This window comes from Primulina eburnea, chromosome 5 (assembly GCF_022965805.1).
Source record: "Primulina eburnea isolate SZY01 chromosome 5, ASM2296580v1, whole genome shotgun sequence".
Lineage (NCBI taxonomy): Eukaryota > Viridiplantae > Streptophyta > Magnoliopsida > Lamiales > Gesneriaceae > Primulina > Primulina eburnea.
This window is the reverse complement of record NC_133105.1, coordinates 7576010-7596823: the sequence shown is the minus strand read 5'-3', so window position 1 is coordinate 7596823 and position 20814 is coordinate 7576010. Positions and strand designations below refer to the sequence as shown.

Here is a 20814-nt window from a genome sequence, read left to right as displayed (position 1 = left end):
TAGAGCAATACTGAGATGATTAACCTATTGAGAAGTTATCATACATCAAGTCATTGATATTGAGCCGTTTGATCTGGTTAGCTAGTTGGATCGAAAAAAAGTGAAGTCGCATCTTAACGGATAATATTGTCTCTGCTGGAGACATAACTCTAAATAGGAATAAGGCAAGACTGATCTCTAAGGGATACGATAAATATCCAACAAATAGACACACACATTCCCAAACTCACGAGCCTTATAACAATCTGATCTATTAGCATTCAAATAGATGCGCTCATCACTGCCATGAATATAGAAAAATAAAGTTGTGTATTGACTAACAATTATATCTTTAAACATACTTATAAGCGACCAATCATAACAATGAGTATAATTAATTCAAAATTAGACATCCCATTGGCAAAATAAAAACAACAAATTAACCATCTTATTAATCACAAAATTAGATTACTAATTTGCTATATAAATCAATCGATTGTCAATCCTTATATAAAATTATCTCATAAAATCTTCTTATATTCATTCATGTAATGTATTAGATTACACACACGTAACATAAAATTACAATACACTGTAGCAGTGTGGTCGCTAATAAATCTATATATTATATTAAAGTAAAACTCATTATATTAAATAATTTGTTGCAGTGGTGAAGTCTGTCATATTATTTATCCATAATTTTTTCTATTCAGACCCTTATTTTATCTTTAATTTCAATAAATCAACCAAATAATACAAATTATTTAATATTTAACGTAGTAGTAAATATTTCTATATTTAGATTCTTTTCTTTTATTCAAATTAAAACTCATTACATATCATTAAAAAAATTATAGAAAAATTAATATTGTTTATGTATGCGCATTGAAAGCTAAGTAGTAATTACGATGAACCGACATGCAAAAAGTCGTATTTGCATCAAGTGCCTATTTCCTTCCACTCAAAAGATGAGATAGAAGAAAAAGGAATATATCAACTTTGAGTAGGATTCTGGTGAGAAGTTCGATATCTATATATATGAGATGAACTAATTTAGTTCATATTTGCAGTGAAAAATAATATTTTGAGATAAAAATAAATATTTTCATAAGTCGGATTAGGTTAGATATCAGTCTTATAAAATTGAATCGTGGTAGAAAAGATTAAAATTAATAAAACTTGAGACCGTTTTAATAATTGAATTTGGTTTCACTTAGTTACAGCAAACTAAAATTACATGTCTAACCCTGTCAATTGACATAAAACCTCAAACCAAGAGGGGTAAAGTAAAATAGAACTTAGAATTTTCAATTGACCTATTCCCAGTTTTATCATCTTGTGTGTATATTGTATAACAGTTGATTTACAAACATATTGTGTGTATCATTACACAAAATATTTTTTTAAAGAAGTACACCATATGCAATGGTGTCCGGATTGGAGTACGTGAACCTTGACAAATGGTCATGCTAACATTTTTTCGGATGAGTACGTCACACATGACTTGCTCGGTGTATATTACTTGACTAGCATTATGTGTAGAATATTAAGTTAAATGGAAGGTTTACCAAGTACGTATCGAATAGTAACGGTTACGAGTTCTCACGTCATTGAAAAAAATTAAATACACCAGAGTATCCAGTTTTGACTCTTGATTTCTTTTCAGTGTTATTCATAAAATACCTCTTATATTGATGATCATCGTCGATATTTGGATTTTTTTTTTCTAATTTTATTAAATATTTATTGCATCTAATTAATGAAATACCAGATTATTTCTAAATATTTAAAATTTCAAAAAATATAATAGTATGTTATTTATATTCTATTATTACGAGAGAAGGCATAACAAAAGTTAGAAAAAGATAAAAATTACACCAACACATTATACTATATATAAAAAATAAAATATTACTTCATGTTAAATTTAATATACATTAACGTATCAAGTACCAAAAATCGCCATATATCTTATTTTGGCTAAGTCGAAATATTTATTTTGTTTTTCAGTTTTTTAGTTATTAGAAACATTTATGTACATGGATAAAAAACTTGGTTTAAGTTCCTGTACTTAGATGCTTAATATTCTCGCAAGCTTTATTCTTGATTCTCAATAATATTACCGGTGTTCATATTAACTTTTTTCAGGAAAACATAATACATGTAGAGGTGTAAAAATTATCTACATCCATCAAGTCGACCCGTACCACCATATAAAATATAATAGGTGAAGGAGGTAAGTTGATAATTTCTGAACTCGTCATCGACCAAAATGGTAGTCCGACTTGCCCCTCCCCACTTGATAATGAATTGCTGAGGGTCGTGGGTTGGCACACTTCAACCTGTCAAATTACACATAAAATTGGCTAGGTCGGCCCGTTACTTAAAATAGGTAGATTGAGTTGATAATTTTATACATCATTTATAAAGTAAAACCATAATTTTTAGTTACAAAACTAAAAATTATTTAAATTATAGGTATTTTGAACAAATTATCTAATAATTTTGATTATATTTGTAGAATAATATTCTCTCCGTATCAAATATATATGTTTTATTTTCTTTTTATTTTATCTGATATATAGTTCAGTTTCTACATTTGGTAGCATTTATTATTGTTTCTTATATATCTTTATTAACTAAAATTTGAAAAGATGTGCAACAACTTCTCGAACAGATTAAATAATGATAAATAAAAAAATTTGGCTTCCATCCGAGTTTCATAATAAGTAATCTCTCCGTTTCAAATATATATTTTTGTTTGTTTTTTCAAATTTATTAAGAAAATCACTGAAAAACAAAATCAGTGTATTTTAGGAAAACCAAGAAAAAATAACTAATTTTAAAAACTTTGTGAGCACCGATTTGGTGTCACTCACACATTGGATGTGATATAATGGGAGACGACTCAACGCTACCGATATTTACAATAAAAAAGTAACACTCTTAGCCTAAAAAGTAATATTTTTTCATGGATGACCCAAATAAGAGACTCGTCTCACAAAATACGATTCGTGAGATCGTCTCACACAAATTTTTGTCATATATATATATATATATATATATATATATATATATATATATATATATAATTTGGAAGGATGTGGTATCAAATAGAAAGATGAACAAATTTGTACATTGGACCAAAATATTTTAAAAGCCAACCACCAATTTCTCCAGAAAGGAAACGAGCAGAAGCTGCCCGAACATGCATCTGTCCTAAACAAGCAGCTAAAACCTAAATTCAGTGGCCAAGACTGAAGGGGCAGCATGGCGGGCAGTGTGAGCAATAAATATCTTATCCGATAAACCTTTAGATATTTTCACGCAACTTGTGTCCAATAGCAACGAAGTATTATGTATATATAAATTACAATATAATATCACCCAATAATACATACTTTAGATATTAATTAAATGGTGCTTAACAAGGAAACGTGGCCCAATCAGATTCGAGATTAATATTTAACGATATTATTCGACTTGTGGGCCCATAATCTTTATTGATATCTTTCTGCGTTTGCATGTTGGACATGAGATGACATATCATGACATGGTATCGTACATACTAAATGGTAGTAAAATTTTATTCCTTATATTTATAATAAAAAATAATAATTTTTTTTTATAGATAATATAACCAGAATAGTAAAATGCAATCACATTTTGAGTAGATCTTTTGTGAGACGATCTCACGAATCTTTATCTGTTAGATGAGTCAACCCTATTGATATTCACGATAAAAAATAATACTCTTAGCATAAAAAGTAATATTTTTCAAGGACGACCCAAATAAGAGATCCGTATAACAAAATACGAACCGTGAAATCATTTCACACAAATTTTTGCCTCATATTTTTTCTTTTTTTTAACGTAGTGGTAAATAAGATGTATTGAATATTGTCCTATGAATTTTTTAAAAATAAAATAGGGGTTTAATACAATAATAAAGTACGACAAAGAAAATATGTTGTTTTCGATTTTTAAACTGGAAATATTGGATTTTAGGAAAATAATCGAATAAATTTTTTAATAAAATAATCAGTATAAACTATTATTAGTCAAAGTGACATTTTTTTGGAATAATATGTTCTATCTTGATGGATAAACTTATTAGATGTATTTTCATTTTGAATAAATTTTTAATTAGCTGAACAATTTAAAGTTTAATTATTACTCATTAATGTACCTACAAAGTGATTCATAACTTGTTTTTAAATGATTTGGGGCGGAGGAGATTTGAACTCGAGTCACTCTCATTTTGTAGAGTATGATATCATTCAGCTTCTTCGACTTATGATAAAAGTGATACTACCCGTTATGTTAAAAATTTTGTTCAAAAACAAGGATCTGGATATTATTTGTTGATGACCAATAATTATCTACGTTGAAAAAGTAATTAAAACGTGCTCACGACGTTCATATCATAATTTTTTATAAGGTGGTGAACATTAATTTACAGTTGATATCAAAAACATTATTCAAATGAACGAACTGTTGAAGAGCGATAATTATTTCTGTCAGACATATTATAACATTGTATTTTCAATATCACTGATTATTATAGGTCCTACCAAATTAAAAAATATACAAAGTAAAAAGATAAAAACTTGTATGAGACGGTCTCACGGGTCGTTTTTATGAGACAGATCTCTTATTTGGGTCATCCATGAAAAAGTATTATTTTTTATGCTAAGAGTATTACTTTTTATTGTGAATATAGGTAGGGTTGACCCGTCTCACAGATTAAGATCCGTGAGACGGTCTCACATGAGACCTACTCATGTAAAAAATACACATTCCTTACAAATTGTATTGATCAAATAGTTTGTATTACATGGAAATAAAGGATCGAATGTGACCTATTATGACTTTTTTTTTTGAAGAGTAGGTCTTTTGTGAGACGACTTTTTTTTAAGAGTAGGTCTCTTGTGAGACGGTCTCACGAATCTTTATCTATGAGACGGGTCAACCCTACCGATATTCACAATAAAAAGTAATAGTCTTAACATAAAAAGTAATATTTTTTCATAAATGACCAAAATAAGAGATCTATCTCATAAAATACGATTCGTGAAACCGTGTCACACTGAATTTTTATCTTTTCAAAGACACATATTGTAAATTTGAACCCACCGAAATAAATACTCTTACCAATTAAAATACAGTACCACGTTTGCATATAATAAATAAATCGACAAGTCAGAAACACATTGAAATACCCAATAAAATGTTTGGCACGTTCGTAGTGACAAAACCCAATATTTATAGTGTAAGAGATACAAATACCCATACAAACCCCACTCTCTGTATAAAGTTGAGTGCCACCATACCAAGAAATCAACACAAATTATTTAAATTTTCCTATTCACAAACCAAATTGGGTTTATTAAAACATCAATAGTTATAGAAAAATTAATATCTATAAGGTTAGAAGGATAAGTGTTTATGAGTCTTTTTTTTTCATGAATTGGAACCTGAAATCACAACTATTAGACTGTCGCGATAGCCTCTAAACAAGTCATGTACGAGAAACTTGTTTGAAAAAATGTGTTGATATTGTAAATCGAATTTCTGACTATTGACTAATTGTTTATTTACTCCATCAACTGAGACACTCTATTGAAGGAATATTTACAAGTCTTGTTAACAAACATATGTAATCGTCTCGATCGAGACACATAAATTACAAATTTTCCGTGATTCTGATATTGGTGGTGTTGTAATATTTTTATGGTCTACTCGGGAAATGGTTTGCCTCCGTATTTTTGAAAAAAAATCTACAAGTTGCATTAAATTGTGTTGTGAAAGATAACCGAGGGTCGGCAACAAAGTGACCCATAATTGATTAATTAATGGAATATATAATTGGTAGTGATTAAAGTCAAAATTAACTTGATAAAGATAAGCATATATAATATGGGGAAGCAAAGGAGAGACGATCGGAGTTGCATCGTGGCTTATTCGTGTCCGTACACGTGTCGTTTGGCATCAAATTGAATGACGTGGTCGATAGGACGAGATAGTTTGGACGGTTAAGATGCGACATTCGAGTCCCTTCCATGTTTGTTTTTTTGTTTTTGTCAAATGTCACCTCCCCTTCAAAAATCAAAATTCCATCCACTTTTCTCTTTTTTAAAAAAAAAAATTAAAAAAATTATGTATACTTTCTGGGTCAATTTTATTATATCAAAATTAAAGTCGACGATAAATTTGATAAATGGAAAGAATTATTTTCTGGTCTAACGAAATACTCTAAAATATTATAAATCCCGCAATTCAACTCATTTTGCTAAGATATTGAAAATTACACAACTCAAAACATTTTTTAATTGGAAGAAGGGTTTACCACGATCTTGTGTCAAACTTGAGATCTTGATATCAGATTAATTCTAAGAAATTTTTCCATTCAAAACAATTTATTTAGTAAAATAAGTAAACGGGATTGTGCGATAGGTGTTTGAATAAATAACCCATTGACCCTGGAGGAACCGAAATCTGAAGGTCAAGGAACCATTCGGGTCGAAGAGGAATCATGGCCCATGGGGCAAGGAATAATTCCAATCATCATGGAAACGTGGATTCAAACAACCGAGCATATATAAAAGAAGGAACCGTGGCCCGAGATACACAAAGCAAGACTTACTATCAAAGGAACGACACTACAGGATCAAGAAACATGTTTTCTCCAGCATATTGACTGGCTGGGCTAAAATATTATGGGAAAAATCAGCTCAATGCATTGTATTATATCTAGGCATATTTGCCAAACAGCTCGCAGGGTCTTTGTTTTGCCTATAAATTAATTTGGCCCATTAAGTTATCATTTCATCTATTTAAGAATTTTAATTATGGGCCTCTGTGAATTAAAGCCAAGAAGGCTATAGGAAGTGCAAAGAATTGATCAACCACTTCCAAGACGCACAATGCAAGTAGTGGGATGGTGGAGTCGGGCACTCGGGAATCCTTCAGCACTCGGGGAGTTAGTGCCGCATGTAGTGGGGTAGTGGAGTTGAACAGTTAAGGAACTGACTCGGGAACCATCGTTTGAAAGGGCATCAATGCATAAACAAGAAAAAACAACTCATTATCAATCAACACTCAAACAAGGCAATATCCGTCTGCAAATTCAGTTTCAATCTTCAAATTTCTAGTTTTTATTTCTAGTTCAATCATTTTAGTTCTATTTTTCCAGCATTACTCTAGTATGAGCATCAAACTACATGGCAATCAAGTTCAGTATTATATTCAAAATTCACCAACATTTTGCTTGCACTCAATCTAGTGAACGCTAGGTGCTTGAGAAGAATATGGACTATTAGCTGAGGGAGAGGGAGATGGGCTCAAATTCGGTGCCATATCTATGGCCTTTTCTTCAACTATAACACTGACTTGTTGCCCCAATCTGCAGTAATTGGAAATATTACATATAAAATAGAACACCCCCTTTTCTGTAAGATCAACTAGCGCTGGTCCATCCACGAAGGCCTTGAAGGGTTGATTTGTGCTGCAACTGTCATATTCCCCTCTCGACACTTGGTTCACATCGTAAAGCCCTGAATCGAAGTCGAAATCTGTATGGAAATTAAAATGAAATAGACAGATATGTATCAGGCATGTCATTCAAATTTAAAGATGGAATTTTCATGTTTTAACTGTCTCAAATCCATTACATTAAATATTTAATGAATGTGAAATGCAAGAAAAATCAAGAATTACATAATTTGTCACCAATGTGAAAGGACTGACAGGACGACCAATTGGTGTAGAAGCCATTTGTCGGCGGGATGGACCAAATTGAGTCGCCCACGATGTGTTGCAAACTATACGAACCATCCATCAACACAAGCAATAGTAGTGCGACTGTAAGTAAAATCTCACTTTGTTTCGCCATATTTTTTGTGGTTGGAAGAAGAAGAAGAGTAAATTTTATAGATAGCAGTTAATAAGTTTGTAGGGTGCGTGACGGTTAAGGAGATACCTCGTATACATTTTTTTAGATTTCAGATTATATTAGATTTTAGAACAACGTGTTGGTCTGAATCTTTACTTAGATCCCGTCACTTCGAATTCTTTTTAAAAACCGGCCACGTATGAAAATGTAAAGAAATCGGATTTAATAAAATATATGTATAATCTATTCTATCTTATTAAAGTTGAGAAGATGATAGTAACTATATATGAAGGACACAAAATTTTCTTCCAATTTTACTCTTATATGATATTAATATTACATTTTTGTTTTTCGTTTTTTTTTTAAATTTCAACACACTTTTATTTTATTTTTTTAATTTCAAAAATTCAAATATCAATTTAGTCCCTCCATAATTTGTCAAATTTCACTTTAGTCCATCGATAATGATAAACATACACATCGCGTGTGCAGAATAACTAGTTTTAATGAAATGCAATGTGCCTTAAATATATCACTTGCATAAGAAATTATAACTATGTACTGATTCACACCTTATATAATATTTTTTTATAATTTATTTTGTTTATATTCAAATGATGATTAAAATATATTTATAAGAAATAGTGAGAAATTATACTGCAATTTTGAAATATGAATAAAAAAATAAAATTAATATTAATCTTCGTGTGATTATTTTGAAATGTAAAATCAAATTCTTGGTAATGTTCTTGGGTGTGTGCATGTTCTGCTGATATGAGAGTTGAAGATGTGAGTATGGAGTTCTTTTCTGAAATTAAGTACTTTAATTTTTTTTTTAAATTTTTGAGTTCACTCCTATTCTATTAAGCTGGCGTTTTATTTTCTTATTTTAATTATATTGATAATAAATAATTTGTTTGATTTCCACGTTTATGCTGGTAGGATGACTTGCAATTTACAACTAAAAGTTGTTAAAACTTAGATTTAAAGGCATCTGAATTTATGCTGCTGGACAATACAATGCCTTGAAAATAATCAGGATCCAAGGAAAAAATATGCTCTCGAGTCTTGAGCCATTATGAAACAACATCTCTCTCAACTCAAATATACATATACAGAGAGAGACACACACACGTGTGGATTTCCTAATTTGAAAATATCGCTTGTTACTGTTTTTGTAGTTTATAAACTCATTTATTCTGTAGACTTGGGACGATCTTTAGTTAAGATAAATATGTTGATCTAATATATCTTTAGATTCGTGTATTTCGTAATTTTATCATATAGACGAGGGATTTCGGTTATAAACAAAGAGTGGATCTCATGTGAAACCGTCTCACGGATCTTAATCTGTGAGACGAGTCAATCCTACTCATACTCACAATAAAAAGTAATACTCTTAGCATAAAAAATAGTATTTTTTAATTGTTAACTCAAATAAGAGATCCGTCTCACAAATACGACCCGTGAGATCGTCTCACACAAGTTTTTGTCATAAATAAAATAGTTCCAGGTGAATTATTTCTTCTCTCTTTTCTTCTTTACTTATTTTACTGTTAAATTTATAAAGTAATAGCATTATCGCCCCATTTGGGATGGAAGTATTTACATTAGTCATGGGCTATGGTTGTTAGGTTGGGGGCTCCATGAACCCCAAACCAATCAATTAAAATGCCAATCAGATTATATGAAATCTCAGTGCGAGTGAGGCCAAATATTACGCAGTCATATACGCCTAATTTTAGTTTGTACTCTATCTAGCTGTCTTATAATATATATATATATATATATATATATATATATATATATATATATATATATATATATATATATATGTATATATGTATAATATTCTCTATTAAGTAGCATGCATACGTACATTTAATTGTAGGATACTTAACAAGAATCATGTGCAAATCTATATAAGGAAAAATTGCGTTTTTTGTCTTGTATGTTTGTTGTTTTGTAATTTAGGTCTTCTATGTTATAAAATTTAATCTTAGTTGTGATTTTTTTTGTAATTTTATTCTATTTTTCTTCAATAGTCATGATTTGGCACTACACATGTCAGTTTTACGTCAGTGTTTTATTGGTGTCAAATTAGCATCACGGAAAATGATTAAAATTGTCAAAAAAACAAATAACAGACTATGACTGAAATTTAACAATATAGAATACCAAAACAAAACAAATATATAAAACAAAAAATGCAAGTTTTCCTTTCTTTAAAATGATATTGATTTGTTATATTGTTTAAGTAATTAACATTTTAGATAGCTTGATTTTCTAAGTTATCAGAATTTTCGTCTTTGTAACATGATATCAGATAAATCATTAATGTGCATACAACGTCAGCAAAATTTCATCTAAAAGCCAAAAAAATATTAATACCAAGATCGAGTTTTGTTAATTATTATTATTTGAATCACTCATGACTAAATGAAAGGTAGCTAGATTGGCGAACGACGATGAAAAATTTAGTTTGTCATCAAGATTTAATATTATTTGAAGCAATTGAACAAATATTTCTTACAATTTTAAGTGTACCACAATGTTAGATTCATTTTATTTATATGAATTGACAAGGGCGGAGTCAGAATTATTATTCAGTGTAGGCAAAAATATACTACAATTAATAAAGCAAAAAAAAAAAAACCCGGTTAAACAAAAACCAAGCTACACAAAGCCAGAAACATCTGTTAGTTGATGGAAAACATCAGAAAAATGACAAAAAATATTGCGTACAAAACCAACAATCAAAACAAAATCTGATAGAAAATATAAATTTTACAAACGAAAAATATGCATAAATTCATTCTCGATTGCAAAAAAATAAAACAGTTGAATGATCGAATAATATTAAATGAAAAAAACGATCTTAAATTTCATAAAATTCTGGATTTTGTTGGGAATATAAAAAATGTGACATTAGTTAATATGAATTGGAATGATTATTAATCAAATCATATGAAGTATGGGGCTTATGTGGAAAAAATTGTATAGAATATTACATATTGTCAATCAGAATAGTACTATCAAGTAAAAAATCTAAAATTTGACTCTATAAATTATTAAAGAAATATTTTTGTTGTTTTTTAAGTTAATTTGGAGAATTACACAATATTAGAATATCAAAACTTAAAATTTTTGATTTACAACTTATAATATATATATATATATATATACTTAATTTTTTTCCTAAAAATTATAATATATATACATAGTTAGCTAAGGCCCAGTGTAGGCAAGTGCCCACACTGGGCCTTAGCTGGCTCCGCCCATGTGAATTGAAATCGAACCAAACCGATCCATATTTTTTTTAAACATATATTGATTAATTCATTAAAATAGATTAAATTTAGGTTTCCCGCTCTCACAAGAAATTAAATAAATTTTCTCAAGTAAATTTACGAATCACGTACCATCCACCATAATTAACTCGAAGCATCTCGATTCGAGTAAATATTAGGAACCTCAAAGTACTAGAAATAATGATTTAATTTGACATTAAAAATTAACCCAAATTAATTAAAATAATTAGATGCTGAAACCCTAATCGTTAATTGTGCCCAAATTTATATATATATATATATTTCCAACACTCCTCTTTCCATGGCTGTATCTCAGTCACGTGACTGTAAATATAATTTTACTGCTCCCCAAAAAAGTCCACTGCTCCTTTCCTCGATAACCTAATAATCCCTATCTTATTCATTTTTACCCTATCAAAACCCTTGTGTGAGAAAAAATTTCGACATAAAATATGGCATTATTATAATTTTTTCATCTTTATTATTCTTGTAATGTCTGAGATTTTTATCATGTTAATTCGAGATGATTAATTTATGAATTGATATGATTATGAAAGGACCAACCGAGACACGTACGAATTGAGATTGCATGTGACATTGTATGTGCGAGGACCGAAGCTCTCGCGTATATGCGCGGCACCGATGTGCGCATATACGCGAGACATGCAGAGAACCTCGCGCATATGTGCGGCACCGTTGCCCGCATATGCGCGGATATGGCAGAGGACCTCGCGCATATGCGCAAAGATGGTGCGCGCATATGCGCGAGCTGCTGAGAGGACACACGCCGAGACAGAATGTCTCGCGCATATGAGCGACGATATGCGCCGAGGAGGGTCACGTATATGCACGAGACGTGCAAGTGAAAGAACGAGCCACATGGCTTGGACATGCAATATATATGTATATTCCTTTCATTTCTTCATCTTCCAGCCAGAAAGAAACGGAAAGAGAGCCAACAAAAGTTTCAAGCTTTTCATTTTAGAATTTGAGTTGTGCACGAGATCCGTTCGTTAGAATTTCGATCCGAGTTTGATTCTGTAATCCTTGTGACAAGAGCTTCACACGGACGTAAGTTTTACTACGTTTGGATATATGATTTGAAAATATGCTATTAAAGGAATCATATATGATTGATATATAGTGTTCTTGACATAGTAGACATCGTATAATCGAAACCAGATTGAACAGATGCCGCATGAAATTGTTATGATTTTTCAGATTTGATATAATTGAGACTATATAGATTTGATATCAGATTATGTTTGTCGATCGATTATGAGTTGAGATTGATATCTGTTGATATTTGTATTGCTGGATATATTGAGATTGTGCGTTTATGCCGTTGAAACAGAATTAGATTGAGTTCTGATTATATCCAGCATTGATTTGAGTTGTATATTGATATTGCATTCCTTGATATTGTCATTGCCAGATGGAGTATTGACAGGCTTCGAATTCGAGACTTCGACTTTATCAGATCGACAAGAGAAATGCATAAATCAATGTTAATCGGGAGATACGACTTGAGTTAGAATTAACTTGAGTTTCCCTAAACCACATACTTGTTTGTTATTGTTTTACTACCTTGTATTACTTGAATTCATATGCTTATTCTATTGACTTATATAATAGCAGAGAATCGAAGATAGATTACGAGAACGAGTCATTGGCAGATGTGCCTAAACATTGGATGTTTGGTTATATCGATGTTGCTTAGAAGTAGATCGACTTCTATTGTTGAGATTCGATATGATATGCCAACGTCTGGGAACCGGGATCCTTAGACTAGACTAGATCAGAGTCGAGTCATAGATGATGAGTCAAAAAGTTTGATTTACAGTTTTATATCATTTCATTTTTCAGATTTGATACATGTTATTGATAATTGTTATATGCTTTCTTTTATGCTTTTATATGATTGCATGTATACATTGTTTATACTGGAAATATTATTCTTACCGGAGTTATCCGGCTGTTGTTGTGTTTGTATGTGTGCATGACAACAGGTGGGACATGAATAGGGTCAAGACGAGGATGAGATATTATATTTTAGCGTGGAGATCCGGACCCAGAAGTAGAGTCATTTTCATTACTTGATAGGTAGTGAAAGAACAGTAGTTTGTTATGACATACTGTTGTACAAGACATGTACTTTTACTTTTGATATGTATATCAGATTGATTATATTATTTTCTGCACTTGTATTTAAAAAAAATTAGAACCAGTTTATTTAATTGATCCAATTATTTCCAAGAACGATTAAGAAATGAATTAGCGTACAGGTCCTCAAAATTCTTTTACTTGCAATATATCCAAATATCAAGTTTTTAATGATAATTAATTTAAAGTCTATAAACATATAAAATTCATCGAGACAGTGGATTTTTTCGGTATATCGAGAATAAGATCGATCAAATTAACCTTGTCTCAAATTAGGACAAATGTTAGTGAATCAAGGAGATCCATGGTAGTCATCACATATATAATTCATCTAAAATAATATTAACTTAAATCAACATATAGTTCAACTAAAATTCTCTTCGTATATCAATATTCGCGATGAAATTTCGATTTTACCATCAAAATTGATTATGTTATATCAAAATATTACAAGTGTAGCTACAATTTCTTAAACAACTCGTGATTTTTTATAAGTTGATTCGATATATTATTTTTGTTAAAAAAAAACATCACAATAATAGAAAAATATAAAAATAAAATACAAAAAGAAAAAGACATCGAGTGGCGTTGCTAATCCAAGTTTCTTTTTGGCTTTCACAACCCCCTAAGCTGCCTCACTTGCTCACTCCTACGGTCGTCATCAAATTCTGCTCTTCCCAACGCATTTAAGCAACACGGTTTAAAAATATTTAGTCTATTTTTTTAGAATATGTTTCTTGTGAGACGATCTCTAAACTTTTTGTATGTGAAACGGATCATCCATACTGATATTCACAATAAAAAATAATACTCTTAGCATAAAAATTATTATTTTTTCATGGATAACCCAAATAAGAGATCTGTATTACAAAATACGACTCGTGAGACCGTCTCACATAAGTTTTTATCTTTTTTTAATATAAATAAAGTGATCATTATATTACAAAATATTATGATTATTTAAAATTTATTGCAAAAGAATATATGTTGAGATAATCCTATATTTAATTTATTTATTTTAATGATGCCACTATATTTCGATACACGATGAACCTCCAGATTAATGTAACAGTATGCAAAGATAACATATACTTTAGTGTAATTGGAAGTAACTTCTGCTGTATTCTATATATGTTCCAAATTTTTATTTTGGAATGATCATAGCTCTTATTTTTATTTATATGTTCAACTATACTGTTGTTATAACTTTTTAGATTTTTTTTTAAAAAAATTCTTATTTTTTTTACTAATACAAGTTATTTTTATATAATTTATTGTATTTCATGATGTGCAATAATGCTTCTATATTTATTGAGTTAAATTAAATAAAGTGTTTTTGATAAATTATCGTTTTCTAATTGAGAGTTACTAATATTTCGGGAGCATCTCTTTAAATTGTATGCACTTATACACGAAATTTTCTCAAAATCGGGTGAGTAAAAAATATAATATTATACAAAAAAAACATAATCATGTTTCTTTTCCATGTAAAATTGAGCATTGTCTCTTTGTAAAAAAGCATTTAAAACATCCGAGTAAAAAATATAATATTATATCGAATTATGCAATTTTGAATTCAATTTGAAACTTTATTATTATATATATATCAGTGAATTTGATTAAAATTGGAGCTCGAGATCGAGTTGGGTAAGAAATATTCGAACACGTTCACAAATTTTTCGAATTATTGCTTGAGAAAAAAAAACTTCGAAAGCTGAAAATATATTTATTGAGTAGATATATTATGAAACAGTCTCACAGATATATCCGTAAGACATCTATACTTGATGTGAAAAACACCGTTGACATAAAAATTAAACTTTTTTCATGAGCAAAGTCCCCGTCTCGCAAAATTAACAAGTGATACGCTTAAATTTTTTTGTGATATTTATGTTGTTAACTATCAAACAAAATAATTCAAGTGGATCAAGCCCGGCAAGAAACAATTCGAACACGTTCGAATTTAACTCTATTATGAACTCACATATTTTTTTATTCGACTTGATTTGTTCAGTTTCGTGGTATAATATATTGGATTATGTGTTTTTATCGGCCATGGTCATATCTTAAAGTGTCCATTTAAAATTTTGCTAAAAAATTTAGTATTTTGTGAATTATGTTAATTATTTGGTGCAAAATTATTTAGTATTTATAAAGATATTACCAAGGATTTGAAAAGTTTATTAAATAATAATGTGTCTAGAAAGGAGAGAAATAATTAATATCTTTGCATTAAATTAAATCAAGGCAGCAGCATTAGCTTTAGACTTCGCCAAGCTCAAGAAATTGTTGCACAAAGAGAAAGGAACTTAATCATCACTCCGTAGAAACTGCGATGAAAGCATGCAGAATGGGAAAAAAAATGGTCGCAGTAATGGATTACAAGGCTGAGCTAGCTCCATAGGTCGACTATCATTGTCCGCCACCACCTCCCACCGCCGCATACGGCGGAGTTGAGAGGATAATAATGTCAGGGGAGAAGCAGAAAGCTGACGCCGTTGTATGAGGATACACATTTGTGCTGCGTTGAATTTGATTCCACACCACCAGATTGTGTAAATTTGAAGGCCTCTCTCACGTGCAATATCCCGAAAAGTGAGCTTTCGCCACCCTCCGCCGCAGCCAATTTCAACCATCCATTATCAGGAAGTTTACTTACTTTCCTGAATGTAATGGAGAACGTAACATATCCTGTTTTCTTCGTTCTTTTCTTCTGGTTTCTCTTGAGTGCCACAAAAACTCTGAAAGTTAATTCCTTGTCTTCCGATGGAGAAGCCCTTCTCTCCCTACTCTCAGAAACCGACTCTTTTTACAGAAGTTCATCGCCTGTTCTCTCTTCTTGGAACCCTTCAAGCCCAACACCATGTTCATGGCAGGGGATAACTTGTTCACCTCAAGAAAGAGTTATTTCGGTTTCCATACCCAATACGTTTCTCAATCTATCCTCAATCCCGTCGCAACTCTCTTCACTTTCCTCTCTTCAACTCCTCAATCTCTCTTCCACAAATATATCCGGCCCAATCCCTGTTTCCTTTGGTTCATTGTCTCAGCTTCGCCTTTTGGACTTGTCTTCAAACTCTGTTCCTGGCCCTATTCCACCAGAACTAGGCAAACTCACTGACATTCAGTTCATTTTCTTGAATTCGAATAGAATAACTGGTTCCATCCCACAGCAACTTGCCAATCTTTCTTCCCTTCAAGTCCTTTGTCTTCAAGATAATCTCCTTAACGGGTCGATTCCTTCGGAGTTAGGCTCTTTGCTTTCCCTGCAGCAGCTTAGAATCGGTGGCAATCCATATCTAAGCGGTGAAATTCCACTCCAACTTGGTTTCTTGACCAATCTTACAATATTTGGTGCTGCTGCAACTGGACTCTCTGGTGCTATTCCGCACACATTTGGTAACCTGATCAATCTTGAAACGTTGGCTCTTTATGATACTGAGGTGTCTGGTTCAATTCCCCCTGAAGTAGGCTCTTGTTTAGAGTTGAGAAACCTTTTTCTTCACATGAACAAGCTCACTGGTCCAATCCCTCCTCAGATCGGCCAGCTCCAAAAGCTAACTAGCATGCTTTTGTGGGGCAACTTGCTGTCTGGTTCAATCCCGGACGACCTTTCCAATTGCTCCTCACTTGTTGTTCTCGATGTTTCCGCCAATAATTTGTCTGGCGAAATCCCGGGTTATTTTGGGAAGCTAACTGTCCTTGAACAGCTACATTTGTCCGAAAATGCTCTAACCGGTGTAATCCCAGTTCAGCTGAGCAACTGCACGAGTATAACCAATCTTCAGCTGGATAAGAACCAACTATCCGGTACAATTCCAGCTGAAATTGGTAGATTGAAGTACTTGCAGAGTTTTTTCTTGTGGGGGAATTCAGTGTCAGGAATGATCCCCCCAGAGTTTGGCAATTGTACCGAGCTTTATTCCCTTGATCTCTCGCATAACAAGCTAACTGGATTGATCCCAGAAGAGATATTCAACTTAAAGAAGCTCAGCAAGCTTTTGCTGCTAGGAAATACCTTATCCGGGGGCTTGCCACGCAGTGTAGCTAAATGCCAATCTCTTGTGAGATTAAGGCTCGGCGAGAACCAACTTTCAGGTGAGATTCCTAAAGAAATTGGACAGTTACAAAATCTTGTGTTTCTTGATTTGTACACAAACCATTTTTCGGGTAGCTTGCCTGCCGAAATAGCCAATATTACGGTTCTCGAGCTTCTGGATGTGCACGATAACTACATAACTGGAAATGTATCACCTCAGTTAGGAGCCCTTATCAACTTAGAGCAGCTTGATCTCAGTAGAAATAGTTTCACCGGTGAGATTCCATGGAGTTTTGGTAACTTTAGCTACTTGAATAAACTTATCCTAAAGAATAACCATTTCACTGGAGCAATTCCAAAGTCCATCAAAAACTTGAGAAAAATAACTCTTCTTGATTTGAGTTTTAATAACTTTTCTGGTCCTGTCCCCACTGAGATTGGTTATTTGACAAGCTTGAGCATAAGTTTGAACTTGGGATCAAACCATTTCACTGGTGAAATTCCGGAAACAATATCTGGTTTAACACAGTTGCAATCTCTAGACCTCTCTAGTAATATGTTATATGGGAGAATCACAGTTCTTAGTTTTTTAACCAGTCTCACATTCATGAATGTTTCATTTAACAACTTCTCTGGCCCGATCCCTGTCACGCCCTTCTTCCGAACTTTAACCCCTAATTCTTTCCTCGAAAATCGGCTTTGTGAATCTATTGATGGCTTGACTTGTTCGTCACATCAAACAAGAAGAGATGGATTAAAGTCTGCCAAAACCATAACTGTGGTAACTGTGATTCTGGCTTCTCTGATAATGGCAGCTGTAGGAATATGGATTCTAGTAACACGGAATAACAAATTCATGATCGAGAATTCTGGCATACCATGTTCTTCTAGAGAAGAAGATTTCTCATATCCATGGACCTTTATCCCATTTCAGAAGCTCAACTTCACTATTGAGAACATCTTGAGTTGCCTAAGAGATGAAAATATTATCGGAAAAGGTTTTTCGGGGGCCGTTTACAAGGCTGAGATGCCAAATGGCGAGTTGTTTGCTGTCAAAAAGCTGTGGAAAACAAAGAAAGACGAAGAAACAATAGACTCTTTTGCTGCAGAGATTCAAATTCTTGGTCACATAAGGCATCGGAATATAGTAAAACTATTGGGATATTGCTCGAATAAAAGTGTGAAACTTCTACTCTATAACTACGTCCCGAATGGTAATCTCCAACAGCTTCTTCAAAATAATCGGAACTTGGACTGGGAAATTCGGTACAAGATTGCACTTGGATCAGCTCAAGGTCTTGCTTATCTTCATCACGATTGCCTGCCTGCAATTCTTCATAGAGATGTGAAATGCAACAACATACTCCTAGATTCCAAGTATGAGGCTTATCTTGCTGATTTTGGACTTGCAAAACTAATGAACTCTTCGAATTATCATCAGGCTGTGTCCCGAGTGGCGGGATCATATGGATACATAGCGCCAGGCAAGTGTTGCTTTTAGTACAGAACCACTCATTTTTCTTTGAATGCTTAGTCCCTTGCTACCGTTCATTAAAATAATTCTCTATCTTTTTTTACAGAATACGGATATGCAATAAACATAACCGAAAAAAGCGATGTCTACAGCTATGGCGTAGTTTTGCTAGAGATCTTAAGTGGGCGTAGCGCGGTTGAGCCTCATCTTGGTGATGGAATCCACATTGTGGATTGGGTGAAGAAGAAGATGGGAAGCTTTGAACCGGCTGTCACAGTACTCGATTCCAAGCTCCAGGCATTGCCCGACCAAATGGTGCAAGAAATGCTACAGACGCTTGGGATCGCAATGTTTTGCGTTAATTCATCGCCTTCCGAGAGGCCGACAATGAAGGAAGTGGTGGCACTTCTGATGGAAGTCAAGAGCCCACTTGAAGAATGTGGGAAAAGTACTTCTCAGCCTTTAATGAAACATGGAAGATAATTGATTCCTTTTCTTGATGTTGTTTCTAGTTTGTTGTAATAGGTTTTGCTTGGTGATTGTTTTTTCTTGCAATTGTTATGCAGAAGAAAAAGATGGAAACTTTGCTCCTTGAATGGGACAAAATCTTTGGCAATTTACTTGTATAGCTTTAGTGGCTTCATTCTTCAATGTTAATTTAATGGAGAAATTTAAACATTAGAGGATCAGTGATACTTACAGTTTCTGAAGAATTATGTGCAGCTTATCTTTGTTCTTGAGGGTAAGTTCAGTTTAATCTCGGTCAAATATTGAAAATACACGGGTCATTTTCTTAATTAAATAATTGACCGATGTATTTTACAAATTTTCCCCACTTACCTTGTCTTTCTTTTCCAAAAAAAAAAAAAAACACACACACAACATTTACTCAAGTCTCGATAACAACGATCTTGTTGCCAATTTTTTTTCTTTCAGTTTGTTCCCAATTCAAATTTCTCTAATTTTCAGAATATTATAGATTTTCTTTATCCTAATTCTGCAAAAAAGTTTGGACTCTCCGCGCCGGATATCAATGAAAGAAGGCAATTGGTCTTTAATTTGACTCAAATGAGAAGAACATTTCCAATATTTGATTTGTCTTTTCTGTTTTTATGAGCGATGAATAATTAAGATCTTATAGATTTCCTAAAATATCAAAAGTAAAAAAAACATAAAAAATATTTATGTTTTAAAATTAAAATTCAAACATCTTGGGATTAATCGATTTCTTTGCAGGTGATCTTCCACAATCCGATCCACTCAAGAGAAATTATGCTATCATCGTGAAACTCGACCCACACGATATATAGATTGTATATTGGCACAAAAACTGAAGTACAATTGCAAGAATTCCTTAAAATCTTTGGCTGATAGCTTAGAATGCTGGGAAAGATATAAAAACTTGGAGATTTCTTTAAATTTGATTCTTATTTGATTTTTAAAATATTTTCATGGGTTATGAAACACTTGAAATAAGCCCAATTTATTTTTGTAATAAGCACGACATGCTCATAATTACTACACTCTATCGCAATTTTCATTTTCGTGACTATCAAAAAAATAAAAACCTCACTCAATTTTCAATTCAAATCAAACAATAACTTATTAATTATTCAATTACATTTTCTCTATACTTAAATAGTTTTAATTAATACAATATTGTTTTTTATATAAAAATAATAATTTCATAGATTTAACGAGTTTTTTTTCCATTCACGTCCCTTATATTTCATGTATTTAACACTTATCTCTTTTATAAATCAAGTTTCAAGTGCAGAAATTATAAGATAATATACGAACACAGACACTCCTAAATAGATAAAATGTATAAGATAAAATGTATAGCATCCATGGAAATATGAAATCATAACTTTAAATGAATTTGGAATCAAAACTCATTTTCTCTTTTTTTTTTTCACTGTGAGTTGTATCATATCGGTTGAATAAAATTAAT

General features: G+C 32.0%; 2 protein-coding genes across 2 annotated transcripts; one reads left to right on the top strand and one right to left on the bottom strand.

Annotated features, from left to right (window-relative positions):
• Nucleotides 1–7260: 7260 nt before the first annotated feature.
• LOC140831932 (mavicyanin-like) lies at nucleotides 7261–7873 on the bottom strand. The gene is made up of 2 exons (XM_073195639.1): nucleotides 7699–7873; nucleotides 7261–7553 (listed from the first exon to the last, which is right to left on the bottom strand). Exons 1-2 carry the CDS (start codon nucleotides 7871–7873, stop codon nucleotides 7261–7263), a joined length of 468 nt encoding a protein of 155 aa, XP_073051740.1.
• A 7762-nt stretch (nucleotides 7874–15635) lies between these two features.
• Nucleotides 15636–19531, top strand: LOC140832832 (uncharacterized). Its single transcript, XM_073197054.1, has 2 exons — nucleotides 15636–18870; nucleotides 18967–19531. Exons 1-2 carry the CDS (start codon nucleotides 16020–16022, stop codon nucleotides 19341–19343), a joined length of 3228 nt encoding a protein of 1075 aa, XP_073053155.1. The 5' UTR covers nucleotides 15636–16019; the 3' UTR covers nucleotides 19344–19531.
• The last annotated feature ends 1283 nt before the right edge of the window (nucleotides 19532–20814 follow it).

What these genes read in the sequence shown, in the direction of transcription:
- LOC140831932 (XM_073195639.1), bottom strand. Translation starts at nt 7,873, where the DNA reads ATGGCGAAACAAAGTGAGATTTTACTTACAGTCGCACTACTATTGCTT. An exon ending in TCACATTGGTGACAAATTAT is followed by an intron (nt 7,554 to 7,698) that starts GTAATTCTTGAT and finishes ATTTCCATACAG; the next exon opens with ATTTCGACTTCGATTCAGGG.
- LOC140832832 (XM_073197054.1), top strand. Translation starts at nt 16,020, where the DNA reads ATGGAGAACGTAACATATCCTGTTTTCTTCGTTCTTTTCTTCTGGTTT. An exon ending in ATATGGATACATAGCGCCAG is followed by an intron (nt 18,871 to 18,966) that starts GCAAGTGTTGCT and finishes CTTTTTTTACAG; the next exon opens with AATACGGATATGCAATAAAC.